This window comes from Amborella trichopoda, chromosome 4 (assembly GCF_054954075.1).
Source record: "Amborella trichopoda isolate Santa Cruz 75 chromosome 4, AtrichopodaSantaCruz75HAP2 v2.0, whole genome shotgun sequence".
NCBI classification, from domain to species: Eukaryota; Viridiplantae; Streptophyta; class Magnoliopsida; order Amborellales; family Amborellaceae; genus Amborella; species Amborella trichopoda.
The window spans coordinates 53,665,758-53,693,307 of NC_142339.1; the positions used below are offsets into that span (position 1 = coordinate 53,665,758).

General features: G+C 36.2%; 1 protein-coding gene and 1 pseudogene across 2 annotated transcripts; one reads left to right on the forward strand and one right to left on the reverse strand.

Moving 5' to 3' along the window:
- Positions 1-1,236: 1,236 nt before the first annotated feature.
- Positions 1,237-17,072, forward strand: LOC18422460 (inactive TPR repeat-containing thioredoxin TTL3-like; annotated as a pseudogene). The gene is made up of 8 exons (XR_016053990.1): positions 1,237-2,748; positions 3,618-3,624; positions 3,703-3,897; positions 4,130-4,301; positions 6,670-7,003; positions 9,774-9,971; positions 10,746-10,851; positions 16,019-17,072. The product of XR_016053990.1 is annotated as an inactive TPR repeat-containing thioredoxin TTL3-like (transcript).
- A 3,684-nt stretch (positions 17,073-20,756) lies between these two features.
- LOC110006787 (hypothetical protein) lies at positions 20,757-22,464 on the reverse strand. The gene has a single exon (XM_020663917.2). The coding sequence runs from the start codon at positions 22,146-22,148 to the stop codon at positions 21,183-21,185; it is 966 nt and encodes a 321-aa protein (XP_020519576.1). The 5' UTR covers positions 22,149-22,464; the 3' UTR covers positions 20,757-21,182.
- Positions 22,465-27,550: the final 5,086 nt, after the last annotated feature.

Genomic DNA, 27,550 nt, shown 5'->3' on the forward strand with positions numbered 1-27,550 from the left:
AAATTGAAGGTGGGTGTGGTTTTGCATAAGGTCGTAACCTTAATCAAAATAAGGTATATTTTTAAATTTTGTTACAATATGTAATTTTGGTTTAAAATTTTTAGAATGGCCAAAAAATATATTTTAATATCTAATTATAAAATTTTAAATTCTAAAAATATTTTAAATCAAGTACATCTATAAACACATGAAAATAGACGGTTCAAATAATATTTTACAAAATGTACTATTTTAGGTATTTCAAATCCTTTTTCTTCTATATTTGTATATCTTTATTTCAACTTAAACTCTTTTTCTCTTCTATATACGTATATCTTAATTTTGAAATAATCAATTAAATAATTTTTCTAATACCATTTAAAATGTCAACCTTCCATAATTTTTTTCGTAAAAGATCCTCTTGAGAGAGAGAGGGAGAGACGGTAGGGGACCAAGAAAGGTCATGTAGTTAGGACTTGGGACTTTGGCTCGGTTGTTTAGCGTCCAAGGGTTGACACCGATGTCTGAATACTAAGGACCACTATATTAACATCCGAGGGTTGAAATTCATCCGATATTGTAAGAAAATGACGAGTAAAGGGCAAAATTCATCGACGGGTAGGTACGGTTACCCAGTATGCACAGCATAGAGAGATGCACAAAAAACTGAATGTTTTAGAGAGAGGGAGGGATGTGGGAAGCGAGCAACGGAACCCACCAATGGGTGTCGAAAAGGGTGGAAAGGGTCGAACGACTTTAAACAAGGAGCAGCGAAACCGGGTTCCCACTCCCTTGCATTAAGAGAGAAAAATAGAGAGAGAGAAGGGGGGTTCTCTCTTTGACTCCATTTACTATCAAAACCTAGCCTAAGATTAGGGTTTGTTATTTCACCCTATGATCGACTCTTTCTCTGGACCATCTACTTATTTTTATTTAAAATTTAAATTGTCTTATAATTTTCTTTTTCATTCGTGGGACCTTAAAATTCTATTATAAAAAGACTGTATATTATGAGGCTATTTATTTTTAGTACAAAAAAATCACAATAAATTTTAGTTATTGAATATGAAATCTAATAATGAAAGTACACCATTTGAGAATCTTTATTTGGGATTTTGTGTCTAAATAATGATACATCTTTAATCACATAATTTTAAATTTGATAATATTGTGATCTCTTTTTATAAAAAATAAATTGTTTTGTTATATTCATTTTTCATTTATAAACAATAATTTCGACCTTCATATACAAAAAGATAAATGATAACAAATCCCTTATAAAAATGACAGTGGTAAAAGATAAATGATAACAAATCTCTTATAAAAATGATAGCGGTGTGCCGTTGTAAAATTTCTATAAACCAATGCGATATAAGCTTTCTTAAAATTAAAATCATATGGATGTTATTAGGATTTGAAATTTGCCACTGTGGCAAAGGAGGGGTGTTGATGGGTCATTTTAGATATATTTAGGCGCATTTTGGTCCACTATTGGAAAAACAAATCCCCAAGCGAGGAGTAAGGGTCGGGCCCGAGCCAGCTAGCGCCTGACGTGAGTCACTCTCATTCCTACGTGCCCACCTCATATGGCCCCTCCCCTCCCTAGCTAGCAGAGAGAAAGTAGGGGTTGGAGCTATGTTACATTTCCTTGGCAGGCAGTCCAGGTCCAGGAGCCCCTTAAAACTCGATCAAATTTTACTGTAACGACGTACTCACTTCTCTCTTGGAGGCGCCTTGCCACTACCACCAGAATCCTTGGCCCAATTCCCAAGCTACGTCTCAAAAAATGCTCAATACACCATCCTCTTTCTCACAATGAAGGCTCAGATGACAACGGCCAAGAGCTACGAGCATGATGCCAAGTGCCACAACTGCGGCATTCTGGTTCTCTACGGGTTTGGCCGCAGGAAGCTCTGGCCTCGACAAAGCTCGTCCACCGGCTCCAAGGACACCAGGGGTCAAATGGGAATATCGATTTCGAGACGAAGACGAAGAGGTTCGACGAGACCTCATTTCTCGGCTCTGATGATCCCCCGTCTCTCGTCGTTGCTTCAAAACCCAAGAGCTAGCTCGTGATCCAAGATATGACCCCACCTCAGAAGCCAATCAAAGCAATGGTGACCACCCGGAATCGTGTGGTTTCTGAAAATGCCCTTGGCCATAAATCATCGGATGGGAGCAGTTGCGGCTCTTCAGGCTCCTGCAACCTGGCCGCAACTCGCCCCAACAATTCCCGCCTGAAGGGTGGCTTTGCGACCACTGAAACCGACGACGGCGAGATGCCGTGCCCGATTACTACCACAACCGACAGAACAGCTCTATGCTCGTGAGAGCATCGAGCAGCAACATGATGGTCTTCAGCTACTTGGGCAACATAAGGCAAGCGCAACCCCAAAATTTTCAAGCAATCGAATACACGAAACCAAAACCACAGCACCAACAACAACAGAGACCTTCGAAATATGGCTACGGGAGCGTAGTGAGAGGGGGTGGAGCACCGCCACTTGAATTCAGCGGAAAGGGTGGAGGCGATCCTGAGGAGTTGAAGAATATGGGGAACAAGGAGTACAAGAAGGGTAGGTTTGCAGAGGCATTGGTGCTTTACGAGACGGCGATAGCGTTGGACCCCGATCGCTCATCGTATAGGAGCAACAAGGGCGCGGCGCTGATGGGGCTGGGTCGATTGCTGGAGGCCGTGGACGAGTGTCGTGAGGCCGTGAGGCTGGATCCCTCCTATGCGAGGGCCCATCATAGGCTGGCCACTCGCTAGCTCAGGTATTTTAATGTTGTTTGCTTGCTGCTTTGATTTTGATGGATAGGTGCCTCTCCTTTTGTGTTTCGTTTTGTTTAGGACTTGGCCAAAACTTCCATCTGTTTCTTTGACGGTTGGATGCTTTGGTGGGGTATTGTGGGACATTATGGATTTATGGGTAAAAGTATGGGAGACTTCATTTGTATATTTTGTTTAGAGCAAAATTCATATAAATATCAAGAGTGATGAACTATTTAAAATTTGGAAAAAGTTTATTCAAGGTCCACTTCAAAAATCCACCTAAAAAGGTTGGTTCTGACTTAAAAAAAAAAAAGAGCCTTTGAATTGATTATCTCGACCTCGAGAGATGTATGTGTAGATACGAAAGAAAAATTAATTTCAAACTATACAAATAGTGTATCTTATAACATATTATCTAAACAATTATTTTTTTAAGATTTTTAAGTATACATAGATGTTTTTAATTTGGGTTGGATCTTTAAATTTCATAATTAGATATCAAAATAGATTTTTTGCCCGAATGGCACCAGAACAACCTTTTTAGGTACACTTCTTGGGTGCACCTTACTGTACTACAAAGTTGACGCCGTTAACACCTTATACAAACCACACTTTTAAAACTTTATTCACGTAACCTTATTTTATTTTAGAATACGTATCAAAATCCACGTTCTCATGAGTTGAAAGACTTGCAAATGGGTAGAATGTTATAGTTCATCCTTGTAGGTGTTTTTGATAAATTTCTCTTGTTTATATTTAACGGGGAGATTAGAAATCAGAAAACTCGCGAATTCCAAGCTTCAGGAATTTTTAGGTGTGGAATTTGAGTAGTTCTTATATCGAATAACTATCTCACAAATTTGAGTTCCCAAGTTTACACAAATTATTTTTATTTTTATTTTTATTTTTTGGTGTACCCTTAAAAAAAAAAAGAATTATGTTACTTTTAGGCTGGAGTAGCAGAGAAGGCCATGGCTCACTATAAACAATCAGTGAGTGAAGCGAATGCAGGAGAATTAGGGCAAGCTCAGGCCTTCCAAACTCACCTATCAAAGTGCACAGAAGCCAGAAAGCTCAAAGATTGGCATACTCTGCTCAAAGAGGCCAGCTCCGCCATCGCAACCGGGGCCGATGCCGCTCCACAGGTCCATAAACAAAAATACACCTAACACAACTACTGTATGATATGATTTATAGTCCATTATATTGGTGTTTAATGTAGCCCAGCTTAATATAAACAGAGCAAAGTAGTGTCTAACTGTAGATATTACAGCGAAAATTGATGTATAGTATAGTTGATATGAAAATGCTTAATAGAACAGAGCATGGGATGCTTTGATAGTTCTTATATGATAATACTTTTTGTATGTTTATTAGGTGTTTGCTTCTCAAGCGGAGGCGTTGTTGAGGTTGCATAAGGTGCAAGAGGCTGAGGCCGCAATGAGCGGAGCGCCAGAGTTTGAGGTGGATGCGTGCACCAAGTTTTTGGGGCCGCAACCAACGCCTATGTTTTGCTTGTAAAGGCGCAGGTTGATATGGCAGCTGGAAGGTTCGTTTGGCTTCCCTCTGTTTCTTTTTTCTAAATATGGTGGAAATGACTTGAAGAATTCCTTGGGCAGTTTTTAGGATTTTGGAGCATTTAAATAAGGCTTAGGTTTTATGGAAAAAAATAAAGCCTCACTTTAAAAATTCAACAAATATTTTAGTTTTGGCTTAAGAAACTTTTGAATCTATAATCTCGACCTTGACCATTATTGTTGTGAAAAAAATTCGGATTTCAATCCTTAAAAATAGTATGGACGGACACTGTTGGCAGGTGGCCGCGCCTGCACATGTAGAAATGCAGCTTTGACAATAAATATATTTATGAAATATAATTTGATCCTAATTTTTAGAGAATACATAATTGTTAACATGGAGATCATGAATATGAAAAAATAAATATATTTTAAAAATTAAAAATAATAATTATATGTAAAAAATATTTGGACCATTAGTTGTCATTGTTTTTAAATGGATCACTTATTTGCATCTTAAAGACGAATACTTTATACCTCAGACCACATATTGTACAAATGTGGTCCATTTCGCATGAATCAATTGTTCAAATAGTATATACCGTAATGCATGATCAAGACCATCCATTCTCAAGTAGTCAGGGATCTGTAAGATTTGTACTCTTTTTTTACCTACAATTCGTATAATTGGTAATAAATTTATTTTTATTTTATTTTTCCAGAAACTACAACCATGTTTTCACCCTTGAACTACCCTTCCTTTTTTAATGACCCGCTCTCCATGCTTTCAATCAATTTCCCACTTTACCCCGAGAGGGTAAACAACTTTTACCACCCTTGTCTTTTACGATAAGACTGTGCACTGCATAATGTCTAGATGCGAGTATAGAGAACGTGAACTTCAGAAACTATTATTTAAACGGAAAAGTTCATATAAAGCTGAGGCTCTAAACAATCACATTCGAGCCTCCCTCAAAAATTTCACTAGACGAGATTATTTTGATGCTCAAAAATCTTCAAATCGATTATCTCGACATCAAGATGTATGGACGTGAGAAAAAAATTGATTTCAAGTTTTGGAAATAATGTATTTTATAATGTATTTTTGACCGTCAATTTTCAAGATTTTCCAGTTTTCATAGATCTGTTGATCTACAATATTTTTTAAGCTTTAAACTTTATAAATAAATATGAAAGTAAGATTTCCAGTGTTGGAATCACATTTCTCGATACAATTTAAAGGTAGGCTCTAATTTGATTGTTTAGAGCTCTATACAAACCACACCCTTATTGAAATGACACATCTAAAAATTATGTGCAATTTATATATGCATTTAAATATGGGATTGTATACAATAAAATCATTTACCATTGAAATAAGGAGGTTACAATTACTTAACAACTATGCGAAATTTGATAGTTTCGGAGTGTCACAAAGTTCGAAAAAATTATTTTTGACTTTAAGTTTGATCAATGAAATAAATGTAACCACTCAATTTCACATCCAATGGTCAAGATTTATTGTGATCATATTGTACCAAAGGTAAATGGTCTCATTATATACTTTCCTTTTAAATATATTGCGATTCATATGTGATATTAATTAGAGCATCGTTTCTAAGAAAAAATAATAATATTAGAGCATCATAAAATAATTATAAAAAAGCATCAGAAAAAAAGTTAAATTAATAAAAAATTGATTTTATTTATTAAAAGTTTATGGTAGTCCAAGCGAAGGTTTCATCAAGAAAAAAGCTAAAAACTGTTAGGTTGATATTAGGTCGACACACGGTCCTCTCTCTCACCCCACCACAAAAAAAAGAAGCAAACCAAGAAAAAAAAAAAAACAAGAAGAACACATGATCCTCTTATTCGTGGTCGTGTATGGTGTAATGAGTGGCAATCAAATATTGTTGTGGTGTTCAGCGAGGGGTTATGCTTCAATCAAAATCATTCCAACCTATTGGATCGGATTATAAAATTACCCAATTTTGTTTAAGCCCGTAGAATTGCTCAAAACCAATTGGTCGAACCCTTTAAAACGTTATTTAACATTAATTTTTATGCTCCAATCAAAATCATTCCAACCTATTGGATCAGATTATAAAGTCACCCAATTTTGTTTAAGCAGGTAGAATTGCTCAAAACTAATTGATCAGACCCGTATTTTTTACTTTTGGACTGTAGATGCCACAAGGAACCTTCTAGTAGTCTGACCAGTCAAACCAGCCAGTCTGGTCTTGTTTTGATTACTACTTTCTAGAGCCCTATAAAGTGGCCAATTATAGAAAGAACAATTTATTTCTACTACTATACACATAAACGTTCTGAGACCATTTTATTTTCAAATTTTGTGGGCAAAAAATATTAGACGTAAACAAAATCAAAGTAAATTTGCAGATTTGATAATGCCGTTAGTGCGGCCCAAAGAGCAGGCATATTGGATCGAAGCAACATGGGGATTGGGGCAGTGGTGAGGAAGGCAAGAGCAGTGTCTTCAGCTCGCTCCAATGGCAATGACCTCTTTAAAGCTTCTAGGTTTAGTGAAGCGTGTTTGGCCCATGGAGATGGCCTCCAAAGTGACCCACTCAATACCATCTTACTTTGCAATCGCGCTGCCTGTCGGTCGAAGATGGGACAGTGGGAAAGAGCCATCGAAGATTGCACCGCCGCCCTCAATATCCGCCCTTCATGCACCAAGGCTCGCCTCCTAAGGGCTGACGGCAATGCCAAGGTATCACCAAAAAAGCATGACCAAAAGGGTTGGCCTATAATGCAAGCAGTTAAGTTTCCTCCAGTTGCTTGGCATCAATCCAGCCATCAGATGTCATCTTTGGCTGTCTAGGATGCCATTCATCTGCTCAAAATTGTAATTCTTTGAGTGGTCACATGGCTGAGATTGATGGAAAATAACTATGAGAAACTTAAGTGCACTTTACAATTTTTCTCTAAACATAGCAACTGTTTTTGGGGAAGTTCACTAGAATCTGTGATCTTCAAAAACATGAATTTAAAAATTTCCAGCCCGACTTGGAATTGCCCGAAAGGTTGACAATTCAGGATTGAGGAACCTTGGAATTGCCTAGTTTTCCTGCTTTTTAAGTTTTTACTTGTTTGTTATCTCTAGATCCATTCAACTTGGAAATCACATGAGTTGGCTGATGGAATTGGAATTGATGTCAGGCCATCCAGGATTTGAGTTTTGGGGAAATTACTAAAAACCCCATTCACTCAACTTTCTTAACATCCTCCTCTTAATAACTTTTTAGAACATTAGAAAAACCAAAATATATCCTTTTGCACTTACCTTTAGTCAAAATGTCAAAAATTGATGATTACAGTACCCCTCGGCTTTTATACTGCTTTCTGTTGCGTAGGGAAGCTATAAACCCGATGGTTGATTTTTGACAAATAAAATACGAGACATAAAATGAAACACATACTACATTGTGAACATAAAGATTTACGTGATTCACCTAAAAGGGTTACATCTACGGGCCCGATAAATTGAAATCTATTATACCAATCAAAGTTACATCAAAGATTTTGGAACAAACATCGACAAAACCGAGTTAAGCAAACTTTTTTACACTTGCTCTCCCTAAACGGCATCACTGCCGCTAAACGGCATCACTGCCGATATCTCATCTCTATTTCGTAACTAGACCACTCTCTAAGAAGAGAACTTTGAGAGCAACTGAGACTTTCTCTCATTAAAAAAAAAACAACCCAAAATCTTTATGGGAAGCGTTTCTCTACAAGAAACAAACATCTTAATCTTTGGGAGTCTAAAAGAGGCATCATCACATTGTTTCTCTCCATAAGAAGCTCTCTTCTGTAAGAAGAAATTAAATCTTGTGCATAAGAGGCTTTGCCCCTTATCTCTAGAGGAAATTCCCATATGGGGACCCAACTAAAGTATACAAATTTTCTGCACTTTCATCATATATATATAAGATTAAGATTAAGAAACCATACTAAATAAGAAATTTCATATTGATTTTACATGTATCTCAAAAGACCAAGAGATATATCCAATAGTTCTAATCTTTTTTGGATTTCTATTTCTTTTAGGAAACTTATCAAATATCAATATCAATATCGTATAATAAGGAAATATCTCAATCCTACGTAATATGAGATTTCTTTATGTGGGTGATTTTGGATAGCACTAAATTCAACACTTTCATAATACCTGTTTGGCACAAAACACTGATGGACCGGTTTCAAGCGATGGTGCCGGACTGGCACTATGAAATGTCCAACATATTTTTTGTGTCGGTGAGACACTTTTTTTTGTGCCAAATCGGACTCATTTTTCGGTCCAATTGCTGAACCGACACTATAAAATCAATATGCTGCAACAGTCCAACACTTTTCTTGTGTCAGTTCAACACTTTTTTTTTTGCCGGACCACCATGGATTCGGTTTTTGGTTCGGTACCAAAAAAAAAGAAAAAAGGGTGTTATAAAACTGGGGCAAATTGGGGTATTTTGATCCAAAAAAGGTATTTTTTTTTAATTGGAGGAGTAGTTTCGAAAGAAAATAGTACTGAGTATTTTTAGTGTCTTGATTTCAATTGGTCACGAGGTTTACAATATACTTTCTCATCACATTAATATGCATTAGGGACCTACACCACAAAATGTAGCTCAAGAGCCAAGTTGGGCCAAGACACGGACAACACGATCGAGCCCCAGACCGACTATTTGTTCCTTGTATTTTTTTATGTTTTCATTTTTTTATATTTGGCCTTGCTCAGCCTGCTCTGATAGAGTAGGGCCGGGTTGGTCCCAGCCCAGGGCCTATTTGGCTATGTCTGGGCTTGGTTGGGCATATGCTGGCACTATGGGGATCAAGACCAGGGCTAGCCCAACCCAGGTCAGGTTTGGTTCGTTCCCAACCCTTATTTGCAACATTTGTATATATTATAAAAATACAAGATAAAATTTATCTTTTCTTTGCTCTAGACCCATACCCAACCCAACTCGGCTGTGTATCTTGATCCAATAACCTAGGCCCTTTTGATTCCGGGACTAGTTGAGACCCAGCTGGGTTGGGGCCCTGATTGGTGTTGACTTGGATCCGATTAACAACCATGACCAGAAGAATACTACTAAGCTTATTTCTTAAATAGAGCTATTTAAGGAGGATTCTACCTACTGCTTTACTCTTTTCTTTGTAAATCTGTAATAGGGCCGGCTTGAGCTTTGACATGGCCAAAGAGGTCATGGTCCAGGCCGGGCCCTGGCCCTGTCAATGCGAGGTTGAACCAAATACAATAAAAAAAAAAGCGAAAGGGTTGGGCCTCACCCCGCCAAAGCCCGGCCATTAGGCGGTGGTGGCCCTTCCTTAGGGCGACATTTTGTAGCCCAGGTCCTAAGATTTCAGGGCCCAGCTGCCAGGCCCATTGCCCGCTATAGTGAAAGAAGAAGAATATTTGGATGAATGTAGCATATATCTCGACTGCACTCACATGGTTGTCTTGTGTTATTTGGCGACAGTTGGAGAGGTGGGAAGCATCAATACAAGACTAGAGATATTAAACGTAGAATGTCCAGGAGATACGGAGGTGGAGAAAGCCTTGTTGGAGGTTAAACAACAACTCAAGAAATGCCGAGGTGAAGATGTGAAGGAGAACATCTCCAATGTTGTCCTCATCACCAATGGCGATCGCTCAAGGCAATACGTTACGGGTCCTTGTAAGCAAACAAAACTTGAAAATTAGGGTAACACAAAAGAAAAAAATTAAAAATTTTCGCAAATAGAGACATCAAATTGAATATCATTTACCTAGAAAAATCTCTCTTACCCCGAATAAAGATCACCCCAAATTGTTAGGACGAACATAGTAAGTTAAAAAATAATAGAATAGGATCCATATAATCATCCAGTAATCTCAAATAAAGGACGAACTCTAACTGAATAAGAGAAACATAGTGTGATGAACATGACAACATGGTTTGTCACCATCTAAACCATCTGATAAAATGGGTTGGACAGTGATGGAGGGGCAGTGGCACACATGGATGAATTAATGACATGTTTGGTGAGTAGCCTCTACGGTCGAATGGATAATATTACACAGATATACTATAAAAAAATGTTGTTTCGAAGTCTGTGTCATATGTCATGGGTATACAATCGCACATTTTTTTCAAATAGTTTAGGAGTTAGTTTTTTTATAGTGTCAGTAAGAATGAAAACTACAACTTGGTGATTAGGGGGTGGTGAGGGTGCTGCCACGACGACTCTAACCCTTTTCCCATCAACCAGATGGGTTGAATGCCATCGAACAGATGGGTTGAATGGTGAAAGAGGAGTGTAGGACCACCAAACACGTCACTAATTGAATTGTCATGTCTACTGACCCTTATTCACCGACCAACCCATTGATTGGATGGCTATAAGTTTCAATGTAATTTCTGTTACTACAATTTATATTTTTCCTTACTTATTCGATGTGAACTTTACAGGGATGTATGTAGTTTTGTTATGTACAAATTCAAATGAAACAACCAGCAACTCCTTCCCTTCATCAAGCAACTATGCAAGAAATACTCTTCTGTCAATTTCCTTAAGGTTTGTTATTCTATGGTTTCTGATGATCTCTCCCTCTCAATCTCTCTCGTGCATCTGTATTTGTGTGAAAGCAATGTTCAAAAAATCGAATTGGCCTTGAAAAACGTCCAAGGGCTGGGTTTGAGTAACTAGTAAATCGGCCGGTTCAACTGGCCTAATCGCGCACTGTCCAAAATGTGTCTAAAAAATAAAACAAACATGAAAAATATATTTAAAAAATGATTAAACAAAGCACATCCAAATGTAGTTGAAAAGCAGTGAAAAAAATGGATTTTAAAAAATCGATTTGTATGTATTGGCCTCCATGTACAAAAGAGATGGTCTCTTTGTAGACGATCTTTTTTTAAAAAAGTAGGCTTTCTATGTGACCACATTCACATCTACCGTCAAATATGAGTACATGGCTGAGATGGCTTGAGTCACAATATCACAAGCTAGCTCTTAACCATCAGATCTTGATCAAATAGTTCATAGTTAATTTTGAAACAAAATTTGGGGCATCTATAGATCTAACGGGGGCGCACATGATATATATATATATATATATATATATATATATATATATATATATATATATATATATATATATATATATATATTCCAGGTTTTCCGTGATTTTATGATGTGGCGCCCAAAATTTCACTCAAAAATGTTTTGTAGAAAAAAAAAAAAAAACAATATTTGGTGTGACATGGTGGTATGAACATTCATAGTAGCCGTTCGATTTAAGTCGGACGGCTAAAAAGTGGCTCACGTACAACTTATATATGTTGTTGGGGCCACGTAAAAACATTTCCCCTTAAAGAAGTAAACGGCTGCATTTGCTTCGCTAAGAAGTCAAAAGAATTAACTGCATATCTTGTTTTTAAAAAATAGATGTTACTTAAAACATAATGCCTTATTATGATGCTAATTCATGGACATTAAAATGGATGTTACTGAAAACATAATGCCGTATTATGATGCTAATTCATGGACATTTTAACCAATAATACAGTTATGCACCGCGTTGAATGATGTAAAAAGGCAATAATGATGTCCAGTCTTTTCGAAATAACAGGACACGGTTTCTGAGTCCATGTAGATTTTTGAAATAATAGAAAGACACCGTTTCTGAATCCATGTAGAAATGAGTTTGACTCTTAAAAATAATTTTTTGAAAGGATTTTGGATCCAATTTTTTTAGGACATGTAATCTTTTGAATATAATAAATAAATAAAATTTAAGAAATAAAATTAATGAGTTTATGAAAAAAATATATAGATCATTAGTTTCAATCAGCGTTTTAAAAAACGCCGAGTCGAACCGGACTCGCCCGGTTCGACTCGGAAATAGTGAAAAAGGAACCGGATCGCCCAAAAATCGGAAATCGTCCGGTTCTAGAGAGAACCGGACGATTCTGTACAGTGAATCGCCGATTCACTGTACGGAATCGGCGAGTCCGAACAGTGAATCGGCGATTCCGTACGGAATTTTATTTTATTTTTTTTTATTTTTTTTTTTATTTTTTTATTTTTGGTAATCCATGATAGATTTTTTTTGTAATCCATGATCGAATTTTTTGGTTTTTTGTAACCCATAATAGAATTTTTTGTAATCCATGATCGAAATGTTTGTTTTCTTTTCTTGTAATCCATGATCGATTTTTTTGTTTTTTTTTTTTTTTTTGTAACCCATGATAGAATTTTTTGTAATCCATGATCGAATGCTTTGTAATATATGATCGAAATGTTTGTTTTTTTTTTGTAATCCATGATTGAAATGTTTGTTTGTTTTTTTTTAATCCATGATTGAATTTTTTGTTTTTTGCTTTTTTTGTAACCCATGATAGAGTTTTTTGTAATCCATGATTGAATTTTTTGTAATCCATGATCGAACTATTTTTTTCTTTTTTTGTAATCCACGATTGAATTTTTTGTTTTTTTTGTTTGTTTTTTTTTGTAATCCATGATCGAATTTTATGTAATCCATGATCGAATTTTATGTAATCCATGATCGAAATTTATGTAATCCATGATTGAATTTTTTGAAAATTTGTAATTTTTTTTGTTTAATCCATGATCGAATTTTTTTTTGTAATCCATGATAGAATTTTTTGAAAATTTGTGATTTTTTTTTTAATCCATGATAGATTTTTTTGAAATTTTGTTTTTTTTTTTTTTTAATCCATATTATTCAAAGAGAAAACGAGAGAGATGATGATTCTGAGGCCACCCTATCCCAGCCATATTATTCACATATCGAGTCCCAACAGCAACAGTGTAGGGATGAGCACGAAATACTGTAAATTAAATGCTGAATGGCGGTTCATGCAGGGAAAGAACATATCAATATTCGCATATTCATTCAAAAACATGAAAATTCTTAATGGAGTACCCTCATTTTTTATTGAATTCCTAAAAACCAATATTTATAATGAATTTTAATAATTTTTTCGGATTTTTTTGAAGCTTTATTCTGACCGATTCACTCGATTCCGATCCGGATCGCCGATTCGTCTATCCGGATCGGTTTTTGAAAAGCCCGATCCGGGTCACCGATCCGGTTTTTAAACCATTGGTTTCAATTGTTTTTAGATAGACCACCTATTTGCATCCATCTTTAAAATGAAAAATAGACGTCTTATACCTTGGGTCCCCATATTATAGAAATACGGTCTAGCCCGCATGAAACAATTTTCCATAACAGAAACTCCAATGAAAAATAGAACTATTTTTTTGACTAAACCATTTCTTTTAAAAATAAAAAAGGAAAAGTGTTTTGTGGGTGCTCACTAGCCCGCACAATCACAGATGTCCATCTTTAAGATGAACATCCACAACTAAAGATTCCTATCCAAGAGATAGGAAAATATTCTAATAAAAATATTTTGAAATATTTTTATTTTTTATTTTTTATATTCACGATCATCATAGTGTAGATCATAGAGCACTATGAATTTGGATTCAAGATCGATACAAATATTGGGTGTTCAAAGGAGCCCGCATGAAAATAGTGTTGATTGGGGGGTGGGTAAAAACGTGATCCAATAAAAAAATAACAATAACATATAAAAAAATGTTTGGTAAGTCAGGGGATGCATGTGCCCCTGACCATCAAACACTCATTTCTATGACCATCAAACATCTAAGATGGGTGTCAAACAGGGGGATCCAACTGAAATTTAAAATGCATGGTGTAAAAATTTTAAGAAAAGGAAATAGTTTGTATGAGATTGCAATATAGAAGTAAGGAAGGAAGATGGACCTTAAATATCAGTAGGAAGGAAGATGGACCTTAAATATCAGTAAAAAAAAATTAATTAATTTTGTGAAGTCAAGAAACCTTTCATTTGATCATCTCGATCTCAAGATGTATTGATGGACATATAGATAGAAAAGAATTTGAAGTCTTAAAGAGCGTGCATCTCTATAACACGTTATCTGGACACTCTACTTCCATCTTTTTCAAGTGTTTATAGATCTCTTTGGTCTGCATTATCTTTGGAAATGTAAATTTTTAAATAGAGCTGAACATAGATTTTCAAGCCATCGTATGGTTTTCGACACTGGAACTTCGTTTTCCAGCAAAATTTAGCAGTGAGCCTCACTTGTATGGTGTAAGATAACACCTTACACACCCTTTGCTACTTTTAAATTTTTATGACTTTAAAATTTTTAAAAGTTATTTATTTATTCATACTTACGATCCTTGGTAGAGATTATCGATCACTAAAAACTTGAAGGGGATACAATGAGAATGGCTACCTTTATATATGTGAACATCCAACCCCCTTGGATGTAAAATTGGATTGTTGGGGTTTGTCACTGCTCTATACGAAGTTTGAGGAAAATGTTTTGTCACTTGTCTACATAAAGTTTGAGGAAAACAGTTTTGGACTGCGGCATGGTTTAATTTCAATGGTCTTTAAAAAATTTGTAGGAAAGGTAAACGTTTCCTTTACTTTCCCTTTATCGGTTATTTTGGCATCTTTTATGTTTGCGTGTGGTTTATATAAGGTTGCCACCTTAAACAATCCAAGTAAGGTGCACTTCCAAATTTTATTGTAAGATATAATTTTGGTGTCAAATCAAATAGAGCTTGAAACTAATTATAAAGTAGTAAACTTCATAAATGGTTCAAATCAAATAGAGCTGTAAACACATGAAAATCTTAAATGGTCCATAAACATTTTGCAAAATGCACTTGCTTTTAGGATCAGAATTTGTTTTTTATAAATCATACATATCAATGTCGTGATGATCAATGGATTTTTTTACGACATTGATCAATAGATTTTTGTAGGTGCATCTTAACTATACATTTTAAGATTTTTAAGATGGCAAACTTAAACTTTTGCCTTTATGTTTTACCCTTTTCTACTCTATGTTGTGGTTTTGGTTAATATTGGTCTCTGTTCCTAATTGAAAAACTCCTGCTGTGGATAGCGAATATAATTAGGGTACAGAAGGTGTAGAGGTAAGGTGCACCTTCAAATTTTATCATGGTATATAATTTTGATGTAAAATGTTTTTAGCATTATCTCAAAATCTATTTTTATATTTAATTATAAAATTTTAAATTTAAAAAATGGTTAAAATCAAATAGATCTATAAACATATGAAAATCTTAAAAATTGATGGTGTAGATAATATGCTGTAAAATGCACTATTTCTGAGACTTAAAATCTTTTTATTTTTCATAGTCATACATCTCGATGTCGAGATGATCAATCAAAGGGTTTTTCAACGTGAAAACTACCTTTTCCGATGGATTTTTGAGGGGCATCCATAGTTCTAGGTAGCATCCGTATATAACTTTTTCCATATAATTAATACAAACTTTTCAAGAGCTTTAAGCATTAGGATACAACTAAAATTAGGGCTGTGAAACTCCGGGCCTGCTCAGGCTTGAGGGCCTGCTCGGAACCATTTTACTAGGCCCACCTGAATTTGTGCTGATGAGGCCCGAACCCAAAAAATAGGGCCAGACCTTATGTCGATATAGGAATTTATTTTTTTGAAAAAGAAAGTTGAAGCAAAGATAGGGCCGGGCACAAGCACAAGCACAAGCACGGGCCCAGCAAGCCTGACCCTAGATACAATGGCAGGCTCTCTAAACTCCAAAAAGTTTGAAGTTTGACTAGTTTATCTGTTTATTCGAAGTTGTCTGAATTTGTGGTTTCAGGTGGACACAGAGGAAAACCCAAACCTAAGTAAATCAGAGGGAGTTTCATCCGTGCCGGCTTTCAAGATATACAGGAATGGGTCTCAAGTGAAGGATATAGCGGGATCCAATCCACAGTTGCTCGAGAGTTCCATCCAATACTATAGCAGTTGAAATGTTTCTTGGCCATAGTATCGAGAGTTCCATCAAATACTATAGCAGTTGAAGTGCTTCTTGGCCATTGTATCTCCCATCTTCCAAACACTACATACTCCAATTTTTCTTATTCATAGATGCATGCCTGCCCAATCAGGGCCATTCAACGAAACTGAGGTCGGCGATGAACAGGCCAGGCGTTTTGTGAGGAAGACACACTTAGTGATTGTGTATGCTCTCTCTCTCCCTTGCTTGCTCTCTCTCTTTCTCGTTCTTTGCGGAGACATAGACATAAGATAATAGAAGTAGCACTCGGTGTGTAGCCCGGAAAATGGAGCGAACTTAGGCCGATTGAGCTTGGACCGGTGATGAACCCAGGGTGACAAGTAAATGTGTGCATTTTGTATTGCTCTTTAACTATTGCATATATACATTCCTGTGTGTATTCGTATATATCAATACATCCAAATCAAATTGTGCCTTGCTTGTGCAATACAGTGGGTGGCCTGGTTCTGTTAGTTTCGCCAAAAGGCGTTTCAAGCATGTTATGTAATTTAAATAAAGTTTTAGTCCTACATTGGAGAGTTAGAATGAGAGTCATGCATAAACAGAAGAACACTGCTCTATGGTCCTATACACAGTTTGATATAAAGAGAAATACAATATTTTCAACATGGTATTGGAGCTATGGCCGGTAGTCCTGCAATACGACTTTTATGAAAAAAATTGTATACAATGAGACCATTTATCAAGAAGGTCTCAATTACTTGTAACCATTTGATGTGAAATGTGATAGTTTGGGTGTGTCACAAAGTTCGAAAACATTTCTTTTGGACATTCAACTTAGTCAATGGAACAAATGTAACCACTCAATTTCACATCTAATGGTCAAGATCAAATGTGATCACCTTGTGTCAAAGGTAAATGATCTCGCGGTATATTTTTTCTTTCCTAAAATCGACATCTGAATAACGGCTTGCGAAATCAGCCATACAATACCTCAGCCATGCAATACCTTTCTACCGAAACCACCCTACAAATATCATCATCCTACAAAACCACCATGTAATATTGCAAATTTGAAAATCACCCTACCAGATGTGAAACCGTCAATCTGAAACTGTCATCTCAAAACCACCCACAGAAATCCGCATTTGAAAAACAATCATTCGATACCTCTCAAAAACGAACTCTTGAAAATCTCCTTTGAATCCGATAGATCTAAAACCCTCTTGTCTTTGAAATTCGCCTCTAAAAATCACCATCGAAACCAGATCCAAAGTCCTCTCTATCGTGTTCATAAAATTTCCCACAGCCCCAAGACTTCTCCGGCAAGCCAACCACCCCCCCCCCCCCCCACCCCGTCTCCCTCCCTCCCTCCCTCCCTATTTGACGATAGAGCCATCAAGATCTATCCCTATTTGTGTTTGATACTTTTACTAGCCAAGTATTTTTGTTACTCTATGTGGATGATATGATAATATTTGGTGATGATAAGGATATCTGTAAGATTAAACAAACACTCAATCAAATATTTGAAATGAAAGACTTAGGGTTCTTGCACCATTCTTGATCTAAATGTTTCTAATTCTCCTCGCAGCTATTTGTTATCTCAACACAAGTATGCCTCAGAAATAGTCTCCCAAGCTCGCCTCATGAATGATACTAAGAGAGTTGACACTCTTACTTAATTGAATGATAAACTTCGAGAAACAAATGGTAAACTACTCTCAGTTACAACATTTTTATCGTCAAATGGTTGAAAAATTAATATATCTGACAATTTCTCACCTAGATATTACTTATGTGGTGCATTTGGTTAGTCATTTCCAAAGTTTTCGCCGATTCGTCTATTTTGATACTGTCTTACGCATCATTCGTTATATTAGAGATTCTCGACACCAAGCTTCGTTTTTCTTTTCTTCTTCCTTACTTGAGCATCGGGCATAGACTCAAGTTTTGTGACTCAAATTTTGTAAAGAAACTAAGTGTTCACAAATAGATTCTCTTTTACCTTGGAAAAGTAAGAAATAAAAACGCATTGCCCAATATACTACAGAAGCTAAATAAGGGCAATAGCATAAACTACAACATAATGTGTTTGGCTTTAATGGTTCCTTGCTGATATGGGCATTACTGTTTGTAGACACTTCATTCTTAGATGAAGGAATTCCAGGAAGTAGAAACCCTAAAAAACTTAGAGTGTAGGCCTAGACCTTTCTTGGACTACCCATAAACCAAAACCCTCGAATTTGCCCTACCAAAAACTCATTTTTGAGCCTAAAACTAGACTAAGGACCACACTATGACCATGCACCCTAAAACCATCATTTTCATATACCATAGCCCATCCTATGCACCATAGAAGTTAATCAACTCCTCCAATTTAAAACCCAACTAAACTAGTTCAATTACTTCAATCCACTAAACCATCTTAAACCTTCCTAAGATAACCTAAGCTACCTTTAAACCTTCAAATTTAGACCTAAGCTCCCTTAAAACCTTCTAAAACAAACTTAAACCTACCTAAATGGCCTAAACCCACCTTAAACTTGCCTATACTAATCTAAACATGGGCCAACACCTTTAACCCCACCAAACCTTAGTTTGACCTCACTTTTATGGCATTTAAAACTCATAATTACCACTAAAACGCACCTAAAATGGCTCCTTTACATGTTAAAACATCCCAACAGCCATAACAAGACAAGTGGCACAAAACAACAAAATTATGGGGTCCATTGCGTCTGCGTAACACTTATTTACGTAAGCGTAATACTGTGTTTCATAGTGATCTATGGCTCAGATTCAACTGCCACTTGCAGGACCTATTATCTAGGTACTAGCTTGTAAATATAAACCCTCAACTACGGTATTGGTTCTGAGACCTTAGAGAAATAGGAGAAGCCCTAACACTCCACACACTTAACCCTAGATCCTACGAAATCCTAAAGCTAGGAATCTTAATTTTCCCTCTCATAAAACCCCTAAGCTTACTTTTAACCTCTGGAATCTTATCTTAGTCAACATATACCCTGAGGCCTCTAATCAAATCATAGATTCTTGGTTACATCTACGGACTCTAGACTCTTTCTTTATAGCATAGGCCTAGTATCCAATTCAAATCTAAGTTAATATCAACTCAATCTGAACATTGTTCAATCCCAATTGGCAAACTCTAAGAGGCGAAAGAGGTTGGCACAACAATTTCGGATCTAAGAAAGACCACCGACTCCAGGTGCCGAGCTTATGGGCCTGGTTTCCTAGTAAGTTCATCTCTTTTAGCTTATCTTTGCATATTTAGTGTAGTTTAGTCCTAATTCCCTATTTTGAAACTATTTCCTACATTAATCCCATTCTTTGCTCTAGGATTTTTAAAATTTCTTCCTATTCGCGAATTTTCAGCCTCATTGTCCCATAAACCGACAATTGTAAGTGGTTAGAGAGAGAGCAATCCTTAGGCTTACCTCCCTCTCGGACTATAATTTGACGAAGCTCTAATCTCTACCACTGATCGACTCTATTTCAATTCGAAGGTGCTTGGCATCATGGCCGAAAATTCGTGCCCTGCCCTGCCTCACCATCCTCGAGTGTCTTGTGAACACTGTTATGACTTCCACACCGCTTTATTGGAACAATTAAAGCACCATCTACAATTTTAAAATCTAGAGTTCCATGTGCCAAGCATATTGAAGTTGGCTGTCACCTTGCTCAGCAAGAATTTTTGGCGGGCACAATTTCTCTTACATACATTATCTCCTTAGAGCAACTGGCTTACTTAATCACCATAGTGAACCTCAATTCTCTTGGTTTCTTTCGAAACGATTTCTGCTGAGCCATCTCAAGTTTGAGGGGGAGTGTGAAATTATAGGCACCTGTATTAATTGTTTCTACATAATATTTTTTTTCTTATTTTATATACTTATCTTCGGAAGGTTATTGATTCTATACGTTTCTCTCTGTAATAGTACATTTAGGGATCCTATACACCATTTGATACACAGAGAGAGACAATATTTTCTACCCCAAAAATTGAAATTGGGCCCGGACTTACCGGAAATAGATTTAAAGGACCCCCCAATTACCAATATGATCTGCACAACCCTGGTGATTTTTAGACCGATAATGCTAAATTTAACCAAAAAAGTCAAAAAAAAAAAAAAAAGAAAAAAAAAGAAAAAGAAAAAGGAGGATAAAAACTTGAGAATCACATGGTTTCCAAAGTGGAGTAGTTAGTTACTAGCAACAAATTCATCTAACCAAAAAGAAAATCCGAAGTTTATGTCAGTCCTTTCTCTATAGTCCTCATTTTGAATCACCGTGAAACCCATGCTTCATGCTTTCCTCTCCTCTCCTTCTTGGCTTTCAACCCATGCTTCATTGTTTCATGCCCTGTTTCCCATCTTTATTTTATGCCACCTCCCCTCCCCCCCCCCGGCTTCTCTCTCTCTAAAATCCAAGAGAATGTATTGACGTATGTCAAACCATTACACAGGTATAGAAAAGACCCCAAGCCAATAAATAAAATGAGGTTCAAGCACATAGATGCGTCGATTTCATTTTACTACAATATAGTCCACCACTGGCCATCCATATCCATAAATGCATAAATAAATCACATATTTATTGAACACATAGGACAATTTATGGACAGAAGTGAATAGATTGAAACCAAACTAATGAGAAAAAGATACACATAAATACAAACGATCTTCTTTGTCTTACTTTGAGATTGTGATACGATTGGTGCGTGCAGCAAACCAATTTTTATTCAAACCGGAACAGATCTCTGGATTCGGACTGAGAAGAAATGACCAAGGAGAGTGAGAAAGAAGTAAGAGAAAGGAAGAGGACGTCACCCAAAAAAAAAATGGTAATAAAAAATGAGAAATCTCAGTAAAAGAAGACGAAAAACCAGAGCTTTACTTTCGGAAAAGCTTCAGCCTTTTCGACCAATTGCGCTTCTCTTTTAAACTGTACACAGCCCCCAAAACCATACACAACTCCAACACTTCACCGGAAAAGTTTTCTATCTCTTCCAACTCCGGCTTCTCGACAAGTAATCCGACTTCTTCACCCACGTCTCCCTTGAAATTTCTGGCGAAACTTTGAAAAAATCAGGCGCGTAGCTCATCAAAACCATGCTTTCTCTCTCCTCCTCTTTCTCTGTCTTCAATTCAACCTTCTCCTCTTCTTCCCACCCCTTTAATGGAGCCGACCTGCACCTCATCAATAACAGGGCATTTGGAGGGGGCACGCTTGGAGCCTCCTCCTCTCTCTCCTCCCCAAATTTCCCCTTCTCCCTCTCTTCCCCAACAAATCCTCTTTCTCTCTCTAGCCCCACTTTCTCTCTCATCCCATTAAGGTGGGTTTTCTTATCTGGGTCCTCCTGCAATATCATGAACCATTTAGCAAACACAGTGCCAGCTCCTCCCCCCTCTGCTTCTCTCTCTTCCTCTTCCTCCTCTTCCTCTTCTTCATCTGATGAAGAATAGGAGGACGGAAAACCGCCGAAGCAACGAAAATCGAGCCGGAATTTTGTCAGAGCAGTCAAGAAATGTACGGCCTCCGCCAATTTGCTGCCGATCGGGCGGCCAGAATTGCGCCTGTGCTTGTTAGCATGAAGCTTCTCTATCTCTTCCATCACTGATTGCCAAGTCTTGCACGCGCGCCTGGGCTTGACCCGGACCTGACCTGCGCATGTGACCTTGGGTGAGGTGGGCTCGTGCGGCTCGATGACTGGGCTCGGGTGGGCCCGAACCTTGGCTCGGAGCATGGGGCTGCCGTGGGCACGGGTCGGTGCGGCGCGGTGGTGATGCGTGGCTCGGTCGGGTCGGCGGCCTGGGCTACATATGGGCTTGGGCATTAGTGTTAGGGGAACTCGAGAAGGGAAGCATACGAAGAGGTCGGAAGTGCTTGGTGATGAGCTCGACGATGGTTTGTGATGGTTTGTGAGCCATTTGGCTGTGGTGGAGGTGGTTTCTTCAGGTGGCATGGTGGGTATCAGGTGTGCTTTGGATTTTGACAGAGAGAGAGGTGGTGCTTTCGATTCTGTGTTGTAGAGAGAGAGAGAGATCCTGTAGGAATTAGGATCTGTTTCAATGGTGGTATTAAGCTGAGACTTGGCTGGTATGCTATATATGCAGAGAGAGGCCTTACACTATAACTGGAGCTAGAGAGAGAGAGAAAGGAAGAAGAGGTTTTCTTTCTAGTTCCCTTTTAGAGAGAGAAAGAGTGGGCTTTCTCTCGCTTTCTAGCTAGCTGCGTGTTGCTTCCTCGCCTCTCCTTTTACCACTTTTCACTTCCCATCACAAGACCACTCATTTCCTCTTCTTTATTTCTTAATTCCTCAAGAATCCTCACTGGCCAAGAAATCTTCTTTATTTCTTACCCCTTCTTCAGAACTGTCTACCTTTTATTTTTATTTTTTATTTTTTTAATGGAAAAAAAAAATATTCAAGCCTAATCAATTTTCAAAGGGTGCGGTTTCTATAACGATGCAACCTTAGACAATCTCTTGCTATAAACAATTCTTAGTATTATCTTAAAATCTATTTTCATACCTAATTAGAAAATCTTAAGTTTTAAAAATGGTTAAAATCAAGTAGACTTATAAATATATGAAAATCTTGAAAATGGATGGTCTAGATAATGTGTTGCAAGCTGTACTATTTTCGAGATTTAAAAACTTTTTTTTTATATATATTCATACATCTCAATGTCAAAATGATCGATTAGAGGGTTTATTCAACATTAAAACAATATTTCCGATGGATTTTTGAGGTGCACCTGTGATTCTACACTCTAAGGTTGTAACCTTATATAAACTTTTCCTATTTTCAAAAGGGTGTAAAGCGATAGAGATAAACTCCCAATGGTGGTGGTAATACGCCCATGTTTTAGTTACACATCGTGCTTTTCAATCCCACGACAATTTCAAACATAGTGTTTTTCCGACCAAAATTCTAGCCAAGAGTATTTCAATGACCTTAAATTTTGACAATCTACTCAACCTGAAATGAATGCAAAAGGCGAAAAAATATGTACGCACCATGGATCTGATTCTAAAGATTTAAATACTAAGATAAAAAATTAATATTTTGATGATATTACCATTCTAGTGATTCTATAGTAGGTCCTCCTAGCCTTTTATATCCAATAAATCTCTCATAAGGCATTTTGCCCAATGTACAATTTGTGAAAGGTGGAGTATATCATACACACTACTTGCATAGGCTTTAACATACATAAATGTTGTTGCATAGATAAAAAACATCTATAATTTTGAATAAATAAAATGTATTCAAGTATCAAAAAAAAATATTGAATGCATTAAGTACATATTCCATGTGTAGAAGTACCATAACAAAACCCATATATAAATGTCATTTTTTTAACATACTAGCTTTCGGAATGCAAGCAATTTGCTGGCACCTTACCAACCATCCAATTTCATATACGAACGGTTGTGCACTGTAGTTCGTCACGTTTCACTTTTCAAAATTTGGCTTTTAAGCAATGACAAGACGCATCGAGACCCTCCGTGGTGGAGATAGGACAGATCTGAGAAGTGTTAGCGAAATGTTAGAAACCCAACTGCTAAGATAGTGTACTTTTTCCTCATCTCTAAATACACTTGACTTTCCTAAAGTATTCTCTGCCCTTTTAGGTCTGGGGCCGAACAAAAGGCACGCGCAAGGCAAAGTAACTAAAAAAAAAAGGTCAATTAAGTAACTAAAAAAAAGGTGATTTTCACCTAAAGTAGCTTTACATGGGGGATTTCGACCAAGTTAGGGCTAATCTAGACATTTTAAAAAGGAAAATGGTTTGATATGCTGCCTCCTATCAAAAAAAGTAAAGCCTTAACTCATTACTCACATAAATTTGCAAATTCAAGTATTTACATGGATCATTCGACTTGAACATTAAAAAAAAAAAATAGGATTTTAAGTTTTAAAAATAGTATATATTATAAAAAATGATCTAGACCATTCATTTCACTTAAAATTAGGTGTTCATAGATATGCAATTATAAATCTGTATCATTTTTTTAGTTTTAAATTTCATCGTCGGTGTTTAAAATTGATTTTAAAACCATTGTGGAGATTTCCATTTGCAAAAATAATTTCTAGAAGAAGATTTTAAGTGAGGCTTTTTTTTTTTTTTTTTATAAAGCCTAGGCCTTATAGAAATTTTATCCTTTTAAAAATGCTATAGGGGCATAGTGGAAAAGGAGTGTTCCTCCCTTTCCCTAGTATACGTTACAATAAATCTAAGGGACCATAGCTTATTTTATAAGAGGAAAAGGTGCGAAAAGAGGGAGCATGGATTAAAGCATAGCATGATAATAATGATAGGCTTGTGCTCCAACCAATGCAATCGAGAGCCCTTGCAATAATGTCCAACCGCACTATGTTTTGCCCATTTATCATGTCAAATTAAACCTTGATCGAACTAAGTCTTGATGAAACTATCTTGGCAGTTAAAGTCTTGATCCACTATATAGAAGTTTTTTTGCTCAATTTTTTGTCTTGCATAGCTCTTATGTATGGTGTTTTGTTTCTATGTTCAAGTGGGGTTCTTCTTCCCCTTCTCAAATGAAGTTGAAAGAGCTCTAAATAACTGAAGCTTGTGTTAGGCAATCTGGTTAGGCAATGTGGAATTATGTTCAGGAGAAATATACAAAAAGACTATTTATTTTTAGTACAAGAAGTTTATAATTATTCTTGTTCGTTGGATTTTAATCCTAGTGGTTCTAAGTATGTCTAACTAGATTAAGTTAAAAAAAAAAAAAAGTTTTTCTAACTTTGTGACGCATCCTAAATTATTCAATTTGACATCTAGTGGCTAAGAGTAATTGTGACCTCTCGTAACGATAATAAACAATCTCATATTATAGAAACCTATATGTTTAAGATAGGGCCATAAATCTTATTGCACACTTTCGTTAAGTTATTCAATGTTTTTCTCTGTGATACGTTCTTTGATTTTTAACATGAATGTTCCAAATAAGCAGTTAAGCAGTAAAGTCGCATCTCAAAACCTCATAAGAAACTATAGTGATAGTTTTAAGCAGTAAAGTCGCATCTCAGAACCCCATTAGAAACTATAGTTTTGACGCTGGAAATCCATGTGATGACTTGAAAATCTATTTCTGCTGCTGCTTACAAAATTCGATTTCCTTAATAGTACGGCTGGTATAAGCCCTACGGTTCACAAAAACCAGCAAAGTGACACCTGAAAACCTTAACAGAAAATGCATTGAGAACTTATATGATGGCTTAAAACTTTATTTTGCCCCTTGTAGTAAAATTTGAAGCGCCTAAAATGGTAAATATTTTCTTTCTTTCTTTCTTTTTCGTTTTTTTTTTGGTAATTAACATGCTGCTGCCCAAATATTACAGATCTTGCGTATTGGTGAGAACAGAATAAATGTTCTAGATAATATGCTATAAGATAAACTACATTTAGGACGTAAAATCCATCTTTTCAAGCGCCAAATATAACATTTTCCAGCGACATTTTAAGGGGGGCAGCTTACGCTGACTCTTTCCTTCTAGATATAACTTTATCATGTGGCATCATTACAAATAAATATGAGTGTTGATGCATATTTGGTATGAATTACTTCAAGAGAAAATAATAATAATAATAATAATAATAAGTGGCAGTGGGCCTGAATTAATGTTTTCCATATTTAGTGGGTGAGTTGGGATTCATACAATCTTACCGTTGTGTTGTGGCCCATAGAGCAGTGTTTAGAAACTCGACTCAGCCAAGCTTCTTAGCCTGAGCTGAGTGACTCTGGCTAGTCTAAGTGGATTCGCCTGAGTCTTATATAGGGGAAAAGACTTAAAAGAATAAAAAAAATCAAAAAATTATTAAAAATATTATAATGATAGTTGTAAGAAAAAAAAAAAAGCAAGCTAAAAGCAACTTAAAAAAGTCCAAATAAACTAAAAAATATTAATATAAGAAAAGCTGATTTATATATGGGGAGATTTAAAAACAATAAAAAATAAAATATAAAACTAAGGATTATGGCAAATAAATACGCTCACCAATCATTTTTAAAAACATCTAAATCACATAAAAATTTATACATGAGATATATTTCTACAAACTTTTTGAATTTTTTTATGTTCCCCAAGTTGTACAAACTACTTGGGGCTACTTGGACTCACACAGTTCGAATAACTTGGTTGATTCCAAGTGGACTCGGCAAAGTCACGGAAGCAATGCGGACTACCAAACTGAGGCAATAAGCTGATCATGGCTTTGTATTTTCAAAGTTTTTTCAGTTTCTAGTTCTAGTTTTAAGTTAGCTTAGCTTATTTGTCATGGTCTCATGAGTTTAGACACTTAGTTCTACTTCAAACTGAAAGTTACATCAGTCAAGCAAATACCATAAAAGCCACTAGAGACTACCTAATCCATATTGACATTAATCTAATTTTAACATTCCAAAAAAAATAAAAATAAAAAGACAATGATATAATTTTGATAAGTAGTAGAATTCGAGCTAATATTAAGAGACTCCAAATTTTATATCTATTGGAGATTTTTCTATTCTTTATGAGGCCAAGAGACTCTAAAATGCTGAAATCAATCAAAATAAAGATATTTAGCTTGCTTCCTAGACATGGGGGAAGTCCTTGTCTTTGGGACCCCGTGCTTACATAACTAAAATTAGAAAATAATAAAAATTATAATAAAAAACTTTGATAGTTGTTAGTATTTCAGTTTTATTAGTGTTTAATGCAGCATGGGGCTTCCAAATAAAATAACAACAATTGTAAAGGAGTAGTACCTCATCTTGCTTGTATGTGCACCTATGGGTAGATAAGCACTAGATGGGAACTTTGTTTCCTTTATTTAGTTTTTCTATTTATGGGAAAAGTTTAGATAGAGCCTAAGCTCTAAATAATCAAATTAGAGCCTACCTCAAAAATTTCACTAGAAGAGGTTGTTTTGATGCCCAAATATCATCAAATTGATCATCTCGACATCAAGACGCATGAACATGAGAAAAAATTGGATTTCAAGTTTTGAAAATAGTGCATCTTGTAACGCATTTTTGGACTGTTAATTTTCAAATTTTCAAGTATTCATAGATCTACTCGATCTACACTATTTTTGAAGTTTCAAATTTTATAACTAAAATTAAAAATATAATTTAAGGCTATCACAAAACATTTCAATATTGAAATCATATTTCTCGATACTATTTGAAGGTGGTCTCGAATTTGATTGTTTAGAGCCTAGGCTCCATACATGCCGCACCCTTCTTTCATATTCTTTAGTTAGTTGCTTTTACTTTTGAATTTGAGTATTGTAGCTTCTGGGCAGGTATTTTGTAACTTTTCTTTTTCTTTTTCTTTTCAGTGTGAAAGACAA